Genomic DNA, 21061 nt, shown 5'->3' on the forward strand with positions numbered 1-21061 from the left:
GGGCTTTGGTCTCTCTCATGCTAGTAGTATCACTTATGGGAGTGATAAGGTTTTTTGTTTTATTTTTTGCTGCCACTTCTTGATTAGTGGATGAGATGAGAGGCCGGGGGTATGGTTTTGTTTAATTAGCAGCGGCCTTAAATTATTAACCTATGAATTGAATTGTGATTTTGTTGTTTACTAGTGGTCTGTCACCCTCATATGGCATGGAGTGGCAGCAGACCTTGGGCTTGAGGATTGAATAGTTTTGGCGGTGGTTGTTTGCAAATAATCTAGGCACTTGATAAGATGGGATTAGTGTATACAAATACAATGGTTTGTTAAGATAGGATTAGCAGGGTTTTGTATAAGATGATTTGTTATCATTGAGGGGCTGTGTTGTGCCCTTTTTGGTTCTAATTTGTTGGTAGCTAGAAACGGACAGAGGGGTCAGTTTCTTCGCGAGCTCGTCTAGCTGTCTCGAGTTGTACTACGGCATCTTCTCGATCATCCAATCAATAATTCCATAGGCTCTCATAGCCACAAACCAGCCACCCCACCCCGGCGGCCTTGACAAAATTGGGAAAATTAAGTTGACACATCCATGAACAGCTACTGGAGCTAGCCTTGCTTGCTAGTAAAACATGTAACACGCCTAATACTCCTTCCATCTCATATTAAATGACTTTATATTACATGTATCTAAACGTTTTTAGACATAAATACATCTATATTGTGAAAAATTTGAGTCCGAGGGAGTTCTAAAAAAAAAAAAAACAGTGTAGTTAGAACAACATCCTCTTCTCGGTACAACTTACCGACCATACACGCGTATCTGCGACAACAAGATCGAATTTGTTCTTTTCGGCTCTACAGAAAGAATTTCCTTTCGTTTTCTGGTTAGCATAAAGCGGACCATGTAAGAAGGCGGCACACTGAACCTTAATTGTGAATGAATGATGATGGAATCCAGACGCACTGGGGAAGCTGACAAAGACGACCAAACACACCCTCCAGGATTGCACAACCACTCAGCTCAACCAGTAGCTAGCATCAAGCAAAGGAAGAGAGCCCAACGGAAAGTAAAGAAAAGAAAACGCGAGAGGAGGCGACAGCGACGGCGTTCCAGGGACGGCAGCCGCACCTTCATCGCTGGCCACACACCAGCTCCGACCTCCATCACCTCCCCTCACCCATCAGGTACTAACACGAGGTGAAAATGGCCCGTATTTAGGGCTGTTCGAGTAGAAGAAAAATAATACTCGTAGCAGTTCTGGTTCACGGAACGAACCACTTTTCTTCCTCCTGTTGGAATTTTAGAAACGAGAGTTCAAAGTTCAACACATGACGATGTGCCCATCACCTGCACCGGCCAAACCAGTAGGCTCTTGCCACGTGTAGTAGCAGACTCAGCCAAAGGGAAAAAAAATACTAGGGGTTCATGGCTGCTTGCCCTTGTGGATATTCATATTTTTATGCCCATTACTGATCATATATGAACCAACATAGAAGATGAGTACTAACAAGTTTCAGGAAATTGCTTCAAGAGCCATGGATTAGATTCATATGCTTCCCTCACCTTTTATGCGACGAGAAAGCTATATATACAGCTGAGTAACTAATTACAACCCACATTGGACGTCTACTAAATGCTACTGATGACAACAGATAACCATAATAGGCAGTCTCACAACCAGGAGCTCCTACTGGAGTATATGAGCCTAATTAGAATTAGCAAAATGTACTAATTAGTACATATTTGATGTCACGATTCCGCCTCCAGAAAGACAATCCATGGTACAATACCACGATAAAACACATTTCTTTTTACATCAGTACAACTCTCCATGACCGCGCCGCCTCTACAAGGTTAGCCAGTCTACGACGAGGTTACAGCAGCAGTGGAGGACTCCTTCGAGGGATGTTGGGTGTGTGTGCAGATTCTCGGAGGTTGTCCTCTTGTCCAGAGGTTTCTGAGCTCGCCCCGTTTCTTGCCGAGTGATATGAAGGTGCCTGCAGTAGTTTACGGCATTTTATTTCGAGACACGGGTACGTCAAGTGTGAAGCTATGGAACTAGTCGGCCACCAAAAAGGGCGTGTTGTTCCTTACCAAGTGTAAAAGGCACGATGTACAGAAGAGCTGGTTGCCCGTGCCCATCCATAAGGTTCAACGCGACATATGTGATCAGAAGACCTGAAGAGGACAAATATACAATATGTCAGAACATCAGGTCGAAAACAACAATACGTATAGGAGACAATAGTATATATGCCTTATGAAGCACTTGAGAAAGGGGGCATTAACTCATTTATTCATTGAAAAGAGACATCAGTGGAGAGAAAAACATTTATTCCTTGTGATACTTTTGCTTCAGAATTTTCTGTATCATATTATTCCATATAAGCTAGGACGTGCTCATTAAGGATGAAATTTCCATATAAGTTCTAGAAATGCATAGTTGAGATGGAAGCGGCAATGTCTTACCAGAACCATAGGCAACCATTGACCACAAAAAGTAACCAGATTGAAGGGTTTTCTTGGCAGCCCAATCATACCTGAAGAAAGGAAGGTAAATACCAAATGGAAAGCTGAATAGCTATAAGTTCAAAGCAATTGGTACTCAAGTAACCATCCTGCAGATGCAATGAGAAAATGCACATGCTGTGATGCTGATAGTTGCTCTTCAGCTGACAATTATAAAATCACCCTTCCATTTTCTTAATGAAATCCACATCTGGTAGTTGTTCTCCAGCCTCTAATTATGAAATTCACCCCTCCTTTTTTTCGAACTTCACATATGACATGCAGGGATCCCAAATTTCTGATACTAACCTGAGCGCAAAAGCAACCAACAGTCCAGGAAGAAGGATATCACCAAAGCCTATGATGCTGTATCCACCCCACGGATCAAACATTCTTGGGATTTTTAACAGCATGGGAACACCATCTTCGTCAGTCTTATCACCGCGTGCAACCTGCAGGCAGAGTACAAGCATAACTAACATGTCTATCGAGCAGTAAAAGAAGAATATGACAATATTAATTTGTACATACCACAATCATCACACTCTCATGGAACCACATCTTGGATATAAAAACCCAGAAGATGTCATACAAAAAGGAACAACCGAGAAGAACAGACCCCACCTGACAATTATGAGCATAAATAAAATTGGCATCAAAGTCCTTCACTGCATGGCGAAAGCACAAGCCAAGGAGCAGAAACAATTACCTTAAGATTAGGTATCCTAACAATTTGGATCACAGTAACAATCAGTGCAATACCCTAAAGGGAGAAGTCATGATGTTAATCAACAGAGAATAATCCCAAATGGAGGGTGCAAAAAATAGAACTGCACTTACAAGAACATCTTGCCCAATCCAAGCATAGGGCTGACGGCGATAAACAGCCCATATAACAGCAATGACAATGCAAAATGGACAAACTGCCAATGTAAGGTACGAAACAGCTCCAAAAAATGGCACTTTCACAAATGATCCTGCGGCAGGTTTGAACCATCTGAAAGATACAACAATTTCAGGTCAGTAATGCCCTTTTTTCCTTCTGTTTAAACCATGGCTGTAAAACAACAGATTAAAGGAACAACTGAGACAATCAACATTGTGCATCTTAACCCAGAAATACAATTGTATCTTGTAGAACCACAAATGTACCTTGACAATAAAGCCACCAAACATGTTTGCAAACCCTGAATAGACAAGGAAAACATAAATGTCAAGAGCTCGAGAAATGGACGATCAAATATACAAAACAGATATTACTACGGAAGCATGTCTACCAAAACAGCATCAAGATTCGTTCTGCTGCTGTACTAGAGCTTGGTCACTCGACAGCTACCATAAAGCTATTTGTTGGTTTTTGATAATTTATTTATGTATGAAATCAAGAGGTACAGATTAAAAAGGATGTGCTTCAATGCTCTCCAGAAAATAATATTTTTTTAATCAGATTTAACGGCCTAGTTTAACCATTCTCCAAATTGCAGTGCTTCGTGAGCTGCACATTTAATTTGGTGTGGGAACACATAAACACTTTCTATTTGACTAAGCGCAACAAAAAATAATATTTACGCTGGACACGTCGTTAAAGGAAGTATAATCTCAAGAAAAAGATGATCGCACACACCTCTACACCACCGATGCAAAAGATAACCACCAGGAGCTCCACAAACCAGTGAGACATCAATTTGTAAAGCATTATCAAAAAGCACGATGCAACCACAATAAACAATATTGCCGACACCATGGTGATATCTACCATGCCACTAGAACCTCCAGCCTCAAAGTTCACTGAAGTTTCATGGCCATCCTGTCCGTCCAAATAATCTGTATGTTAGTTCCTCTTTTCAAAAATCCAAAATCTAAAACAGTAAATCATATAAGCTTCGTCTCAGAACCTTTAGAAGCTTTTCTTGTTCAATAACTGATTCTCGAGCACTCCATGCTGACCAGTATGATGCACAGAGAATGGTACCGACAGCCATAAGCCAAAGAAATACCTCTGCCGTATCAACCAGAGGTCGATCTGGAGAGTACAACTGTACTGAAACTGGGAGGTTTGATAACAAGAAACATATAACCATTAGCCATATTATAGTAAAGCAAAAATATATATAGATATTAACACAAACCCGAATATAGAGGTTAGATATTGCACGAGATTGAAAGACCTAAACATTTACCTTGACCAAGTGAGAGAAGCCCCTGTAAAATGGTGCCTGCATCTTGTGGCAGAAGAACTGCAGGTATATTTATATCTAGATCTGTTTCATTTTTATCACAAACCATCTTGTATAGCTCTGCAAGCAGTGAGATGCAATTTGTTAACGCTGCATGCATGGGTCAAGAGACAAGACATGAGCCATAAGTGTGCTCTTCTATATATGCAACACATGTATAACACTAATTGTGTGTACATGCAACTATGTAAAACGATTGTCCAATGAAATATTGAAAAGTATTTGGTAGGATTATAAATTTATAATGGCAAACAAAAAATCTAGTGGTGAACAATGGTATATGCCTTGTCAGACAAATGTTTTTGCTGGTCCATTACCCAAATCACAATATCTCTGTCTTCTAATTAAATAGTTAGCAACAACGGTCATAATCGGAAAACATTGCATGTAGAATTTTATGAGAAAAATCATATCTAAGGCATACCATGGCGATTATTCATGATTATAATAGCAGAAGCACCAGCATCTTCGGCAATCTTAGTTTTTGTGGTGAATCTGCAACCTCCTCTTCGCACTAACAAAACATCTCCAGCAACCTAAGCAAAGGAATAATGAATCACTACATAAGAATGTAATAATACTATCTAAAATTTGCAACAGCTAAATCAGTTTCCAGAAAGATAACCTTTTCCTTGAGAGGGGCACAACAATCAAAAGGGTCGGCTTGTAATAAACCTGTCCGGTTCGCATGCTTTTCCTTTGATTCTATTATGGGGCCAAATCGAGCACCAACACCAACAAATTCATCAGTCTCTCTGTTATTGACCCAGGTTTGGACTTTTACCTGATAACAAGGCGAGGACACAAAATGTGACTGTAAAAATTAAAAGTAAAAGAGTGCAGCATATCTCTAAGAAATTCAGTAGCATTTTTAGGCATCAAGTGTCAAATAAAACTATGACACACGACTTAAATTAACAAAGTGATGATACTATCAAACTTCAATTGTAATGCCCTTGAGCCAGGGTCTTAGATCCCTCTAATTGCAGACTGAACACTAACAGCCGAATAGCCACCCCAGTACAGGTAAGTGGTAACCCAACAGGACATGGGAACCATAGTTAGTAGCTAAATACAATGGAGCTCAGAGTTACTAACTTGCTGATATAAGTCCAGGTGGAGCTCATGATAAATAGCTTAGTAGATTAGATAGCATGAAAAGGATAAGTGGACGGTTAAACTGTTCGAATGGATTACATGCACAGGAGTGTATCAGCAACTAACTGGGTGGAAGTCGGAAATAAATAACCAGTTGACCATGGACCAAAATATTGAGGTTGTAGCATTCTCCCACATCACTCCAGGTCCTGGACTCCAGGACCTCAATACCTTGTTATGATGCTAGCATGCTACTTGTCGGAACATCTTCATATCACAGACCAGTATATCTTGAAAATGTCCTCAGCAGGGAAACTACAGCAGCTTACAAACTAGTTTCGATCAGCTCAAGATAAAGATGGATTCTTATCCACGAGCACTTAACAGGAACTAGCTAACAGATCGTGCAATGTAATAGCCATGATTCCTTGCACTGAGAATCCAAAAAACTTCTGATTTCTAAGCCTAAAACCCACCATTTGTTGAACCTACATTGACAAAACTAAGCCTCGTACAGCCTGTATGGTGGCACACTGGTACTCTGTCTCATCACGATACGAAGAGACGATAATCCCTAACCAATAGCACCAATAACAGGAGTAGTCCAGGCAGTTAGTAACGCAAGCCTCCTTGAGCTTGAGCCTAGTCCAGGCAGCTAGTAACGCAAGCTCCTTCAGCTTAGTCCAGGCAATTAATTAGTAACGCAAACTCCTTCAGCTTGCACTATAAAACACCAAACCCGAACCCTCCAAGCAGTTCTCGCTCTGCAGCCTACTAGACCAGACTTACGAGCTCCAGACGAAGCTCGGGGTGGTGTTCCTAATTCGAGGCAGCAATCGGCGTCGCCGAACTCCCCCGTCCAGGTACCCAACAACCGCAGCTGACCCGACGGTTCTCAGCTCTGAAAACTCCAGCTTGAAAACCCTAGCTTGATCCGAAGGTCCCGCCCGAATCGGAACTGCCCCAGCTCGGAGCCGAGAATTCGGGCTGCCCGGAGCCACCCCCGAATTCTCCGCCCCTCGCAGCGATCAGACTAGCAGGAGGGGGGGCGGGGAGGTAGCGTACCAGCATGAAGTCGTTGGAGCATCCGGGTATCTTGGGCGCGTCGTCGTCCTGGTGGACGATGTCGCCGCCGGCCGCCACCCCCGCGAGCGCGGCCGCCATCACCAGCAGAGCCGCCACCGCCGCCGTCTCCGGCGACCCGGCGCCCATCACGCTTCGGGAGCAGGTGGACACACGCGCGCGGTGTGTGGAGGTGTGAACGATCGATGGATGAATTCAGTTGAGGGAGTTTGGGAAATGGAAAGAGGAAGGGATAGATAGATCTGCCTGCCCTGCCTGCTTGTGAGTGAGGTGATGTCACGCGAGCTCGGTCCTATCGATCGGCGGGCGGAGGCTTGGCTACTCCTCGGCTCTGCTGGGGAGCAGGGAGGTAGGAAGTGGGTCCTGGCCAGTCAGTGTGATACTACGGGAGAAGAGTGGACTGGACCCACGCTGCCCGACTGGCTGCTGCAGTATTATTCTGGATTTAATTTGTTTTTGCGAACAGTACTACTCCTATTCTGGATCATAATTTTAAGACCTTTTTAATACGCTATAGTAGCACTTACTATTTTTATTAAAATGCTATTTTTGATACCACCATTTCTTGGCCGTCCACGTAAGCAATTTGTTTACACATGGTGTAACAAAAGAAATGATAAAATAATCTCTTCACATAAATAAACCAACATAAAGTTATTAAACCCTTCTCACAAATCTTAGTCTAACGATAGCATGTGAGAGATGGAAGAACGTGGATGAACCTCAAATCTTAATCAACAATTCTGAAACGGCAATTGAGAAGGTCTTTTGTTTTAAAATCAGGCAACTGAAAAATAGTCACGCTCAATCTTAAAACCCGGTGTGTTAAAACGTAAAAGTCAGCAGTGCCGTTCGACACAATATATCGTCAGTTAGTAAACCAGAATTAGATCACAAATGTAACCCTGAATTTGCCATCGACAGTCAACAAACAGATTTTTACCTGAAATTCAACGAATAAATTTTCCTGAAAATTCTCTGTACAGTACACCGCTCTCTACACACGAGGCGGTGGACACGAAACGTCGGGAACATGGAAATTTCCCGACGTTGCCTTTGCTAGTCTGCGTGCAACGAGTTGTGAACGTATCGTCTCTAGCTTGTCGTCAGTGGAAGCGATCAGAGGAGGCACTACTAGTGCCCGGCGTGGTGGTGTGGCGCCATTCTTGGATGGCGGCGCGGAGCGCGTGGTTGGGGAGGAGCTCGTCGGTGGGGAGCTTGAGGTTGGTCATGGGCGACGTGTCGTGGCCGCTGCCGAGCCACTCCCTCATCGCCTCCGCCTCGTACGTGAACCCGTCGCCCGCGATCTGCGGGTCCCTCATCACCTCCTGCACAGGCGAACACCCTATCAGTTCCCGGCGATCTATCAGTTCATCACCATGGATATTACATCAGAGATGGACGAATGCCGGACGACCTTGAGGATCGGGCAGAGGAAGTAGGACGGGGCGCCGCCGCCGCTCTCCGAACCCGCCCCCGACGCCGAAGACAGCGACGACCACGTCCTCCCTGGCGCCGCCATCGTCGCGGCCTCCAGCACGCCCCGCGCCTCCTCCAGCAGCTGCTCCGCCGTCGCGCCACCACCGGCCACGTCTTCGTCTTCGTCGCCGGCACAGCATTTCAGGCCGAGGAGCGCGACCTCCGTGGCGCGCTCCACGGGCCACCCGCCCGCGCCCGCGTGACCCACGGCCTCGTGCCATGGCGTGCTCCCGGCCGCGGCGTCCCTTGCCGCCTTCCTCGCCTCGAACGCCGGCTTCCCGGTCACCAGCCGGAGCAGGACGACCCCCAGCGCGTGCACGTCGCTCCGCGGCGTCGGCTCCCCCGTCGCCAGGCACCGCGGGTCCACGTACGCCACGTCCACGCCGCCGGGACGCCGCCGCTCCTTCGCTGCCACGAGCCCGCGCGTGCCGAAGCCGGCGAGCTTGCTGGACGAGCAACCCTCGTCCTCTAGAAGGATGTTCGCGGGGCGGACGTCGCCGTGCACCGCCCCCGTCGAGAGGATGTAGGCTAACGCGGAGCACGTGCGGTACGCGACGCCGCACCGCGCCTGCCACGAGAGCGTCGGGGCTTCTTTACCTTCGAGGCGGTCCTCGAGGCTGCCGCCGGGGACGAGCTCGTGCACAACGGCGCGCGCCTCCGGGCACGCGCCGAGGAATGTTACGAGGCCCGGGTGCCGAGCCCTGCTCATAGCCTCCACCGCGCGCGTGAACCGCGCCTCGTCGACGGCAACCTCCGGGGAGACCATCCTCACGGCGACGCTCATGCCGCGCAGGCTCCCCCTGTACACGCCGCCTCCCCCGATCCTGGCAGACTCGTTGAAATGCCCCGTGGCCTCCTCCAGCTCCGACAAGCCAAGCCGCCAGAAACTCATGCTCTGTTCAGCAACGTCCACCTCGGGAACGGATGGTTCTCCCGCGGTTGCAGGTTCTTCTCGGCGTTCACACTCTAGCCGGAGCGCGTCGAGGACGCCGTACGACTCGGACAGCCTGACGTCGAGCTGGCTCATCGCGCGCTCGGAGTCGGCGATCTGGAGCTCGAGCTCGGCGCTGCGGCCGTCCACCTCCATTATCTTCTCGAGGATCCCGTCCAGGTCCCGCCTGTCCTGCTCCATGGCCACGCGCTCTCTCGCCAGCCTCTCCTCCGTCTCCTTCCGGCGCCGAGCCTCGCCCTGCCACGAGCTCTCCGCTTCCTTGGCCTGCACCACCGCTCAGACATTCAGAACCACGCCATGCTTATATACACCACATTTGATCGATCGAAGCAAGTGAGTACTACCATCCTGGACGCGTGGGCGAGGTCCCGGTCGGCCTTCTGCCGGCGGCGGGTCTCCTCGTATGCCTCGTGCCTCAGATTCCGGGCCTCCACGAGCGCCTCCTTGAGCCTCTCGTACAACGCATCGTCGTCCATCTCGCCGGCACCATCCTGAAAATGTACGGTTCGATCAGCACCTGGAAGGGCAAAAAAACACACGCTGACACGGTTCGAATTTCCAGATGAAGAATCTTTGCAATGCCTCCACACGTACGTACCGAAGAACCGTGATGCGAAGGCGCCGGCGAGTCCTGATCTTCGGCGTCTCGCAGCCCAGACGCCGCCGGCGCCGTGGAGAAGAACGCTCCGACGACATCAGCAGCAGCGGCAGCTGATGATGATGACGCGTCGTGACCTAGATGATCATCCTCGGCGCCGTTGTGATCCGTGGCATTGTCGCTGTCGGCATCCCTGCTGGAAGTCCGGCGGCGGAGCGTCGTCGGGCCGGCCGATGCCGATTCGTGCATACCGAACGGCATCGAGGGTTTCGATCTCGAGCAGTCGGAAACGGCCGACGACGACCTGGGGCTGGGGCTCGAGCTGCTCGTGGATGGCTCTGCTCTGTTCAGGCCCACCTCGTCGGCCTCCCTATGTCAATCCGAAATTCAGATTTCAGAACACCATGGATTGTCACTTGCTGGTAAAACTACAGTACTGATATCATTTTTTACATCAGACTTTGCTAATGTTTCGCCATTAAAAAATCAATGTCTTGTTCATACGAACGGGTTCTCTGCAGTTTAATCTGAACTCTGAAGATATGCTACTAGCACTATTAGTACCTGGTGCAGATGAGGTTGCCTTTGCAGAGGAACCAGATCCTGCAGGCGGGGTTGGCCTTCCGCTGCACCGTCACCGCCTTCTTTGACCTCGGCGCACACATCTTCCTGACAAACCCATCCATGATCCATTTCTCCATCACATGTGCATCGATCCAAAGAATAAATTCGCATATACTGACACGTACGTACTGGTCCGAGTTCGTAATGTATGGTGTGAACTCCATGACCAAGGGATAGAGTAGGTAGCTAGTCAAGGGTACCTGGTGTAGGCCCGATCAGAGGCGGCGCCCATGACGAGCTCGGCGACGGCATGGTCGTCGGCGAGCCGGACGAGGCCCCTCGCCGCGTCGTCGGCCGACACGATCACCTTGCGCGCCCGGACCTGATACAAATCATACAACCGATCACCTCAATTTCACCATTTGATCCAGCTAACCACCAATTGCTTATGTCATGGATGATGAACGAACGATGCAGAGAAGAAGAAGAAGAAGAAGAAGAAAGGGAGCTGTGATTGGTCTGAACGAAGGAAGGGACGAACCCGTTGACTTGTGCAGATGTGTAGGAGGTCGTCGAGGGCCCTGCTGGCCCTGTCCTCCTCCAGCTTGCTGTACGCGGCCACCTCGTGCTCCGCCAGCTGGCTCACCGGGACCCACGCCCCCACTGCAAAGCAGGCCCACCATCCGTACATATGCACCACAGACATGTCTCACAGATGAGAGAATTCCAAAGGTGGAATGGCAGGAGATACTTGAAGTGACATGCATGGACTTTCAGAAAGAGTTCACACTAACAGTACGTGCGGCCAAGGCAGTGTTTAATTTCATCGTCGCAGAGTATAAATGTTTTCTACGTTCGGAAGAACAGAGTTGGTAAAGATAATTAACTTCAGACGAGCATATATCTCATGACAACTAAAGAAAGGGGTTTTGATATTGCAGGCAGGTAGAGAGAGCATGGGGATTGGGGAGCTTGACCGCATTGCAATTTTGCTAACTACTCACATGCTTGATCGATGCTTGGGAGTTGCATAGCAGGCAGGAAGGCAGAAGAGGTGAAAAGGAAGGAAAAGGATTAAAGAACATACTCATGTTGACGCGGTGCGGCGGGCGGTGGACGTGCGCGAGGACGAGGCTGAAGCGGCGGCGGCTCCGGTGGGGGAAGTTGGCCAGCACCCAGCGCAGGTTGGCCTTCCACTCCCGCCCGCCATCCTTCCCCACCGCGCAGTACACCACCGCCGCCGGCACCTCTTCCTCCTCCTCCTCCTCGTGGCTTCCTCCTCCGACCTCCATGTCCCCAGCTAGCGATTCCTGCTCTTTTCTGACTGCTCGTACGTGATTCCTCTCCTATCTTGCTGATTTCGATCCGTTTACCGCGAGATTTACTGATTGGTTGATGCGACCGCGTTCCGGGCGAGGCGACAAGAGGAGGGAAATGGCGACGCGGATGACGCGACGTGGAGGGGGAGGAGAGAAGAGAGGTCGGCGGGAGGAGGAAGAAGCCGACGAAGAGAAGCAGGCGAAAGAGAAATCACGCTGGATTAATAGGCTTTTGCTTTCTCTCGTCTTCCCGGAGTGCGACTGGTAGGAGTAGTTATTAACTGCAGCTGGATTTAGCCGCGACACAACAGACACGGGGAGAGGTTGGGAGTTGGAACAGAGGGGCGTGGTGTGGGCCCCCGTATGACAGGGACCGGAGTGTGAGTTCCTGACTGGTGGGCCTGAAGGGTGGATATTCCCCGTACCTTTTTTCCTCCGGGTTGCTGGGCTGGCAGATGGACCCGGATCACGCTGTGGCGTCTCGATCGACTCGTTTGACTCGCGCCGATATGCTTGGATAATTTGACCTGCTTAAAATTTGTACGGAGTACAGAGTACAGGATTGTACTGAACACTGCGAGAATGCGTGTACATAGTTACAACCGGATCTAATTTCATGCCGCTTAATGTCATGCATGCACCCCGTTGACAACTTCGATGGTTGAGGCCCGTACAAGGAATATCCGACGGACCTGCGTGAATATGCTTTGACTTGCGGCGTATATATAAAACTGGAGTGACAATTAAAGCTTGCACGCAATTAGACGCTTCTTAATGAACATGTATCCCTGCATGATCGATGGATGTATAAGTGCATATGTAATTACGAGTACATGAACAGCAGAACAAGCATGCAGCATATGATAGAGATTAATGATTGATCGCCACACTAACTGACACGTACTACAGAAAACAAACAAAAAAGGACTCGGGCTACACCCTGACGTCAGTGATGATTCTTAAACTTCGAGGTGTTCTCGACCATGAATGATCGCCGCTATGTACTCGCTCCGTCGAGTAAAACGTATAGATACTCTTCGCCAAAATATGAAATTATCTATGGCTAAAAAATATATAAATACTTGTAATACAAAGTCATTTAATAGGAGAAGGAGAGACTGGTAAACATATCTATGGTCAAAATTTCGAAATTTCACACTGCTGTGCTTAATTTTGCGTCGATCATATTTCAAAATGGATTAAACTGGATTAAAAGAATCCAGGGAAGAGAAGAGATCGATGGTCAGGCGACTTTGCTACCCGTGCCTGATCCACAATGCAAAGAGCTCCGGGACGTTTGTGCGGTAAACTGAGATACCGCCTTTCTTTTCCGCTCACGTATTTCATAAAATACGCCTCCACGTAGGCATTAATGAAAAGACATCTTACCGTATACGTTGCGGGGAAGCGTCTGCCTCAACGGACGTGACACGCAAAGCGAAACCAACGACGAGTCCACCACTCCACTCCGTGGCTCGGGCAGGCCGGCAGGCACTCGCCGATCACTTCTCCGCTTCAGATCCAACTCAATTCGTTCGTTCGTTCGATCGATCGAGGCCAAGGAATCCCACCAGGCCACCACCCCACGCCGGAATTCGCCAGCGAAGCTTCCTCGGATTCCCCATTCCCGCCACCCAATTCCGCCGGCGATCTCGGGTTTTCAGTTCGATTCGGCCGGGTTCGAGGCGGGGGGATGGGGGTGGAGGGCACCGTCAACGGCGGCGAGGAAGGGCTCGCGGCGGCGCCGTACGATAGCTGGGTCCTGCTCCGCCCTGCCGACGGGTCCTCCCGCCCGCCCGCTCGCTACAAGGTGCGCACGCGATTCTGCTTGGATGTCTTGTCAGTCCTGATCTGCCATATTGTCTTAATGCGGTCGGGTAGCTGCGGTTAGTACTCGGGGTGCTGATCCTGTTATGATCCAATCCACTAGTTCGAGTTGTAGTTATTGGTGTGGGGGGATGTTGGAATCAAATGGGAAGCGAAATGTGACTAGACGCTGTGTTTGTTCATGTGGCTTTGAGATGTCTTCTATACAGTTTTGTGTGGAAGCCGCAGTGCAGGAGGAATATCCTAGTTATTCTGGCGTGTTTATCTTGAATTTCGGTACGAAATGAATGAACGTACTGTGCCGGCTGAAGTGGGTTTCAGGGTATACTGATCACAGTGATGTGGCCACTGTTTGACAGTCTCCACCATGCCCTGTCGTCACAGCTATCTGTTTGAAATCACGGACTTATACACGATATGAACTAAGGGTAGCGAACTTGTTGTAATGTGCTCTAACTCGGACAAGGTGAAATATGTTGAGCAATTCTTCTGACAAAACATGTGCCAAAGATAATAGAAACGTTGTGCTGTTCCATTGTGCCGTCCAATTGCGTTACACTGTAATTTCTTTATCACACGACTACTAAAGTGCTAATACATGACAGCATGCTGCGGAAGTGATTCAAGACAAACTTTATGTGGTCGGGGGGAGTCGAAATGGCCGTTCTCTATCAGATGTTCAGGTTGGTACTCATGCATGTTAACTGATCATGACTCTCATGTCCTTGTTCCTTCTTTACCTATGTCCTAACATGGGCAATTTTGGCAGGTCTTTGATTTTAGGACATTCAAGTGGTCAGTGTCAAGCCCTAGTCGAGATTCAAACCAGTTGAATCTTGAAAATAATGCTGGAAACCAGCCATTCCCAGCACTAGCAGGCCATAGTTTGGTAAATCTATTATCTTCCATTCGTGTGGAACTTAAACTATATTTTTCGCAGCGTCATTAAACCTTTCAACCGAAAGAGTGTCATTTTTTGTGCTAACTAGTGTTCTCATCCAGGTGAAGTGGAAGAATAATCTTGTGGTTGTAGCTGGGAACTCCAGAGCATCATCATCGAATAAGGTTTCAGGTGCTTCTTTGGATTCAACTTTTTTGGTTAATACTAAAACATCTAGCAGCAAAATGTTGGGGCATCGATTTGCTTAAACATGCACAGGAATAATTCAACTATCACCTTATGTTTTGTTGCGCCACCACCAAAAACAAGGACATGGTTGTCTATACTAGCACAACACCCGTGCGTTGCTACGGACTAAAAGAAAATACTCCCTCTGATCCTAAATTCTTGACTCAAATTTGCCTAAATATGGATGTATCTATTCTTAAAAAGCGTCTAGATACATGTAATATTTCGACAACAATTTAGGATCGGAGGGATTATGATACATGTTAAAAAATGTTCCACTATCATTTGCTTTCTCAGATCAAATAATCCATACACGCCCACATCTTGTTGTTTTATGTCCTATCAAATGGTTGCGCGATCTGAAGGTAACGGACTGCCGACACCGATTGAGATCTTATAAGAGTAAAAATAAAGATATGCAAGTGAAATATTTCAAGTTCTGATATCGTAGAGTTGTAGTACATGAAATGATCTGTGCACATATTTCACTTTAAGATGGATTATTTCTTATTCTACATCACTCCATGTGTTTCTGGCAAGGTTTCAGATTGATTCACTCAAACTTTATGAGAACTAGAAGTGATTGTTGACATTGCTGAATTTCTGCAGTTTGGCTTATCGATGTAGAAACAAATAGCTGGTCTGCTGTTGATACGTATGGGAAAGTCCCAGTAAGAATCTTTTTTCTCTTGTGGTTGAAAACAGTGTTTTCTAATAAGTGATAGTACTGAGTGGGTATACGTTAATTTACTGGAGACCATGCTGAACCATCCCTCCCTCCCTCCATCAGGTAGCTCGAAGTGGGCAATCCGTATCGCTAATTGGTTCTCAGTTAATAATGTTCGGTGGAGAGGATAACAAGAGGAGGCTTCTGAGTGATCTTCATATACTTGACTTGGAGACAATGATATGGGAGGAAATCAAGACAGAGTAAGAGTTTGCCTATAAGTTTTGCTAAATATCACTTCCTGTATTTCTACCACATGCTGGATGCTTGAATTTATTTTTTCTATTGTTACCGTGAAACAGGAAAGGTGGCCCAGCTCCTAGGTATGATCATTCGGCTGCTGTTTACGCTGACCATTATCTTCTAATCTTTGGCGGTTCCTCTCACTCCACATGCTTCAGCGATATGTACTTACTTGACTTGCAAACTGTAAGCACTGGAGGCTCTTATGTATTATGATTTACAAGTAAACTGTGCGTTAAGTAACAGTGTCACATTTCATAAATCTTTAAATCCAAACTTTACTTGATAAAATCATCGATATTTAGTTGTTCTTTTAAGCTTATTGAAGATCATTGATGTCCCTACATGCACTGGTAGTTCTAGGTTGTAGTAGGACTTGCAAGTTGAAAATGATATCAAGTTAATTGCAGGATTGAATTGTTCCTATCAAATGACTAGGTTCCAACTCCATTCCACTATCACTGAAAGTAACTAGTACACATCATAAACTGACTTGCAGATGATCTTAAGTTGCACTCTTACGCCAACTTTAGCATTTGACTTTAGGACTCCGTCGAAAAGCGTGTGTAAATAATGTTTAACTTTAACAGCTGGAGTGGTCTCAACCTGACACTCAAGGTGCAAATATAACTCCTAGGAGTGGCCATGCTGGTACGATGATTGATGAAAATTGGTATATAGTTGGTGGTGGAGATAATGCAAGTGGTACTGCCTGAACACTTGATGCTGGATTTACCTTTTTCGTTATCAAATTCTATCTTTACTGCTCTTTCAGCTCCAGTATCTAAGGCAATGCACGTATTGTAGGTTCCACTGATACGATCGTAATGAATGCTTCTAAGTTTGTCTGGTCTGTGGTTACCAGTGTGTCAATTCGCGATTCACTTGCCTGTGAGGTAAGCAGTATTTGCACAGTTGACTTCTTCAATCATAAAGACTCATTCATGTTCGAGAATCTTATTGAAATAACTTGCAATTCAGTTTTTTCCTTTTATTTTAAACATGTTCTAGAAGTGCATAACAAAGAGTATGGAATAAATTCATATTACTTCACCTTTTCTGTCATCAAGTGCCGGACCATTTTTTTTGTAGGATAAAATGATTATTCACAGAGCATTTCTATTTCACTTCATTTATTTACATTGATTTCTGATAGATGTAAGCGATACTAAAATTCTAGGTGAAAAGAAGTTTCATCTGAATTTATAGAGAAGCAAAACATATTTCAAAACATAATGCCACGTGTGCTACTTTCAGCAGCTATACCTGTAACAATGACTTGAGAAGATCCCACCTTCCAAAGCCTTTCTGAGGGCAACACAGAAAGATGTTAAAAATAGGCAATATCTTTTTTCCTGTCAAACAGGACACATAGAGCTTGAGATTTTCATAATGTGGTGAATGACTGACTTGTTGTCCAACTTTATCTTTCACTTTTGAAATACTTTTCAGGGTCTCACTCTTTGCTCAACCACAATTGATGGGGAAAAGTTTCTAATTGCATTTGGTGGTTACAATGGGAAATACAACAATGAGGTATTCACTTTTAACAAATAACTACTATGCATAGTGCTTTGTTCAAAATGATCCATCTGTACAATTTTCTCTTTAGATTTCACACTTTTCTGAGCTTCTCTATTTGTGGCGCCTCTAGTGCTTGTTGTTTCCATTAACAATATCTTCAATGTCCAAGGGAAATGACGACTCTGCTGCAGGTCTTTGTGATGAAACCCAAGCCAAGAAATTTTGTGCAACCTCGCCTTCTCCAATCTCCAGCCGCCGCCGCTGCCGCTGCTTCTGTTACAGCTGCCTATGCTGTAGTAACTGCTACTGATGAGAAAACTAGAGATATTGTTGCTGCTGATGATTTAGATGTGAAGAGAGCTGAGCCTGGAAGTTCATCCAAACAAACTGTTGCTGAAATTGATGCACTCAATTGGGAGAAAGGAAAACTAGAGTCTCAACTGGCAGAAGTTCGCGCTGAAAACTCAAAACTAAAGGATAAACTTGATACGGTGAAGTTGTCCTACAGTGAATTAACAAAGGTAATACAATCTTTTCATTTGTTTCTTTGAGTGCATGAACTTCCTTTCCATTCTGCAAAGGAAATTCACCATAATAAATCCCACCAATTTTCTTTTATTTTGAAGGAACTTAGATCAGTTGAAAATCAGCTTGCTGCGGAAGGTTCAAGATGCCAGAAACTGGAGGTTTTCAACTTATACACTACAATTAGTTCAACTTGTGATATTTTGAACTCTCCTTTTAGTGCTTCTGGTGCTTACCTCTGTCTTCTCTCTTGATCAATTCAGTCCCAAATTGCTGCCACAAATAAAAGGTTGCAATCTGCTGATTCTTTGGAGAATGAACTAGAAGTATTGCAGCAACAAATATCTCAGGTGGAACAAACCATGACAACTGCACAGAGACGGAAATCTGGGGGTGTGTGGAAATGGGTGGCAGGAAGTGCAGAGGTCTCTGACAATGAATAGTAAGTCGCAACATGCTGAAAGGGAACAATATCTGATGTTAAAGTATTGTCAAAGCTTCATGGTTATCATTTTGCACAACCTTTTTTGGTTACAAATTGATGTGACTCCTGTGTTTCAAGGATTCAATGTATGGTGATGGTTCTAGATCATAGTATATAATATTGAAGCAGATAGGTAAAAACATAACAATGATTTGTGAAGTGAGCGTAAAAGCGAGATTATCTTGAAAGTTTTTGCTTCTACTTTGCTTTATGAAAAGATATTCTGAAAAGTAAGCTTCTTAACAAAATTTGACTGCACATATCTACAACCCATATTGGATGAAAATCTTACGTCCTAGTTTGCATTTCAACGTATCACTATGCAATATTTTTTTCCCCGAAACAATTTCTTGTATGCATACAGAATCAAAAGCTGCTACTTGAGTCCTGGAGATAGAAAAACATAAATCTATGATGCAGCTGCATTCTTTTTCACGTACAGAACTCTATTGTGCTGATTTCCCTATAGTAGAGGCCTCGTGCCACACCTGCTCAACTTGACATATAACTTGGTATTCATAGTTCAACTTTTGAGAGTGCCTGTAACTGAATAAGTAGTCTACATCATGACAAGCTTGATTTCCCTAAACTAAAGTCCGTACAAGCTTTCAATTCTCAACCATTTTAGCTACCCTTTCAATTTGCTGTGTAGGTCAATATTTAATAGTACAACTTTTTGGGAGTATTTGTAACTCTTTAAGCATTCTATGCCAGGTCCGGTGAAGACAAGCAGCTATCCAACAGCGGATGATGCAACCAAAGCTGCTACAGTTTTGAGACGGCTTGTTTGTCGCAGGCTACTGGGTGCCTCCTCAAGATCTTCGCCGTGATTGATTTTGTCAAAATGTCTCCGAAGACACTCTTTTGGATCTTCTTAAGTGGCGGCACCTGGCAGAAATTTTCCATAGGCCAGTTAGATATCATACAAGTATAATATTGTAACACATTGGAAATACAGTTGGGGTTATTAGCTTTCTTTTGTGTTTTTAACATCACATACCTTGTTGGAGTGGATATTACAACAATATAAATTTGTTCATTGGTTGTGGTGACCGGAGGAAGTACATTTTTATAGCTGTAAATTTACAGATATACTGCCAGATGTTATTTAATATTTATTCTTTTTGATTGGTTCGTTCAGTGCCTCAATGCAGTCTTACACTTACCAGAGAGGTAGCTTCGTTTGTCGCTGCCATTTGATCTGTCTTTTTGCTATTCTGCCTGAAAAGATTTAAACATGTAAAGATGGTCAAGTGATGCCATTTGCCGTGTATCAATTTGAGACACCGTGTTAATGTCAAGTCATTCATACTGTATGGCTGCAGCTGTTGCTGGAGCTTCAGGTTGCACCAGCAGCAGAGGTCCCAGCTCTGCAGGAGCCACCACCTGCTGCTGTTCCTCCGACTTCACCTCTGTTCCCATCTCCGGCGCGTCGAACATCTCCGTCACCTCGACCCATGCCAGCCTACGGCGAAATGCCTTCGACGCTTCCTCGGCGAGCGGTGCCTGCGCCACCAGCGTCACCCTCCTAAGCGTGGCGAGCTTCCCCTGCGACGCCATGGGAGCCACGAGCGCTGCAGCCGCCTCGGGCGTCGCCACGACGTCGGTGGCGCCATGGACGGCCACCGCCTCCCGCAGATCGGAGACCGGCGGCACGAGCACCGTGGTCACTCCGGCAGCAGGGAGCCCGAGGGCCAGCAGCGGCAGCACGCCAGGGACGCCGGTGCCGGCGCCCCACGTTGGGAGACAAGCCAGGCAGACACGCCCTTCGCCCGGCGAGCTTCCGGCCATGGCGGCGATGAGGTCAGCGTGCGTGAGCACCGCCTTCTTCGTCTTGCTCGCCGACGAATGCACCACGATCGCCACGTCCCATGGAGCAGCGGCCGCGTCATGGACGAGCGCCGTCGGGTCGCCGCCGTCCATGAGCTCCTCGGCCGAGAGCGTGCGCGGGTCGGGCGACTGGGATATGAGCAGGAGCGGCGCGCCCACGGCGGCTGCCACCTTCTTCCCCGCCTCCGGCGCGGCCACGACCATGGCCGCCCCCGACCCGTGCGCCACGGCGGCATCCGCGGCGGCGACCACGACGACGCCGCCGGCCGCGAGCACGCCGAGGATGATCGGCGGGACGAGGAGCTGGTCGCCGCCGGCCTCGTCCAGCACGAGGAGGACGGCGTCGCCGCGGCGGAGCCCGAGCCCGAGGCGCAGGCCGGCGGCGAGCGAGAGCGCCGCGCGGCGGAGGCCCGCGAACGTGATCTCCCGGCCCGTGGCGGCGTCGACGAACGCGGCGCGGTCGCCGGCCTCCGCCGCGTCCGCCGTGCGGGACAGCACGAACGCCGCCGCGTCGCCTGACTCGAAGCCGAAGGGCGTCGTCGTCGTTGTCGTCTCGGCCTCCATGATGCCTCTTTCCCTCTCCCTCTTTCGCTCTCTCCGCCCGGGATCTATTTAACGCGGGAAGGAAGGATCGCGGTAGAGATTTTGAAGGGAAGTTAGTTGGGTCGGTTCAGTTTTGGCGCGCGCCTCGGGGAAGGAGAGGGGGACTTGGTGGAGTCCGGCGGGAGGCTTGTCTGGTACTTCTACTCCGGTGGTGTCGTCGTTAGGCCAAGGTGACAAACGCCATGCCGTACACAGACGGCTGCTACTATGCAGATTTCGATGTGATGTGCGGCCTCGCATTGCATATTTCTGCATCCAAAGCGGATATGCTGTTCTGGATTTTACTGCTATCATGTCTCTCATCGTCGTCTTCTACCTACGAAACACCGTGAGATA

At 47.3% G+C, this 21061-nt stretch overlaps 4 protein-coding genes across 4 annotated transcripts; 1 reads left to right on the forward strand and 3 right to left on the reverse strand.

Moving 5' to 3' along the window:
* Window positions 1-1506: 1506 nt before the first annotated feature.
* LOC100844679 (signal peptide peptidase-like 4) lies at window positions 1507-7215 on the reverse strand. The gene is made up of 14 exons (XM_003570388.4): window positions 6904-7215; window positions 5366-5524; window positions 5165-5276; window positions 4684-4800; window positions 4399-4550; window positions 4128-4310; window positions 3656-3690; window positions 3344-3500; window positions 3213-3266; window positions 3035-3127; window positions 2813-2955; window positions 2465-2535; window positions 2090-2173; window positions 1507-1992 (listed from the first exon to the last, which is right to left on the reverse strand). The coding sequence occupies exons 1-14, from the start codon at window positions 7048-7050 to the stop codon at window positions 1859-1861; spliced, it is 1641 nt and encodes a 546-aa protein (XP_003570436.1). The 5' UTR covers window positions 7051-7215; the 3' UTR covers window positions 1507-1858.
* Window positions 7216-7786: 571 nt separating this feature from the next.
* On the reverse strand, window positions 7787-12094 carry LOC100828609 (U-box domain-containing protein 33). Its single transcript, XM_010237695.3, has 8 exons — window positions 11602-12094; window positions 11056-11177; window positions 10775-10896; window positions 10515-10619; window positions 9951-10320; window positions 9697-9843; window positions 8339-9616; window positions 7787-8249 (listed from the first exon to the last, which is right to left on the reverse strand). Exons 1-8 carry the CDS (start codon window positions 11804-11806, stop codon window positions 8028-8030), a joined length of 2571 nt encoding a protein of 856 aa, XP_010235997.1. The 5' UTR covers window positions 11807-12094; the 3' UTR covers window positions 7787-8027.
* A 1178-nt stretch (window positions 12095-13272) lies between these two features.
* LOC100845297 (acyl-CoA-binding domain-containing protein 4) lies at window positions 13273-19427 on the forward strand. The gene is made up of 14 exons (XM_003570390.4): window positions 13273-13643; window positions 14266-14343; window positions 14430-14549; window positions 14663-14732; window positions 15399-15460; window positions 15580-15719; window positions 15819-15945; window positions 16350-16464; window positions 16567-16655; window positions 17212-17295; window positions 17475-17804; window positions 17910-17969; window positions 18072-18250; window positions 19007-19427. Coding segments are annotated over exons 1-14 (1572 nt in total). The 5' UTR covers window positions 13273-13526; the 3' UTR covers window positions 19008-19427.
* LOC100828909 (4-coumarate--CoA ligase-like 3) lies at window positions 19025-20841 on the reverse strand. Its single transcript, XM_014900590.2, has 3 exons — window positions 19605-20841; window positions 19459-19513; window positions 19025-19180 (listed from the first exon to the last, which is right to left on the reverse strand). Exons 1-3 carry the CDS (start codon window positions 20684-20686, stop codon window positions 19058-19060), a joined length of 1260 nt encoding a protein of 419 aa, XP_014756076.1. The 5' UTR covers window positions 20687-20841; the 3' UTR covers window positions 19025-19057.
* Between the last annotated feature and the right edge of the window lie 220 nt (window positions 20842-21061).

The sequence above is a fragment of the Brachypodium distachyon genome, chromosome 3, assembly GCF_000005505.3.
Source record: "Brachypodium distachyon strain Bd21 chromosome 3, Brachypodium_distachyon_v3.0, whole genome shotgun sequence".
In the NCBI taxonomy this organism is placed as follows: domain Eukaryota; kingdom Viridiplantae; phylum Streptophyta; class Magnoliopsida; order Poales; family Poaceae; genus Brachypodium; species Brachypodium distachyon.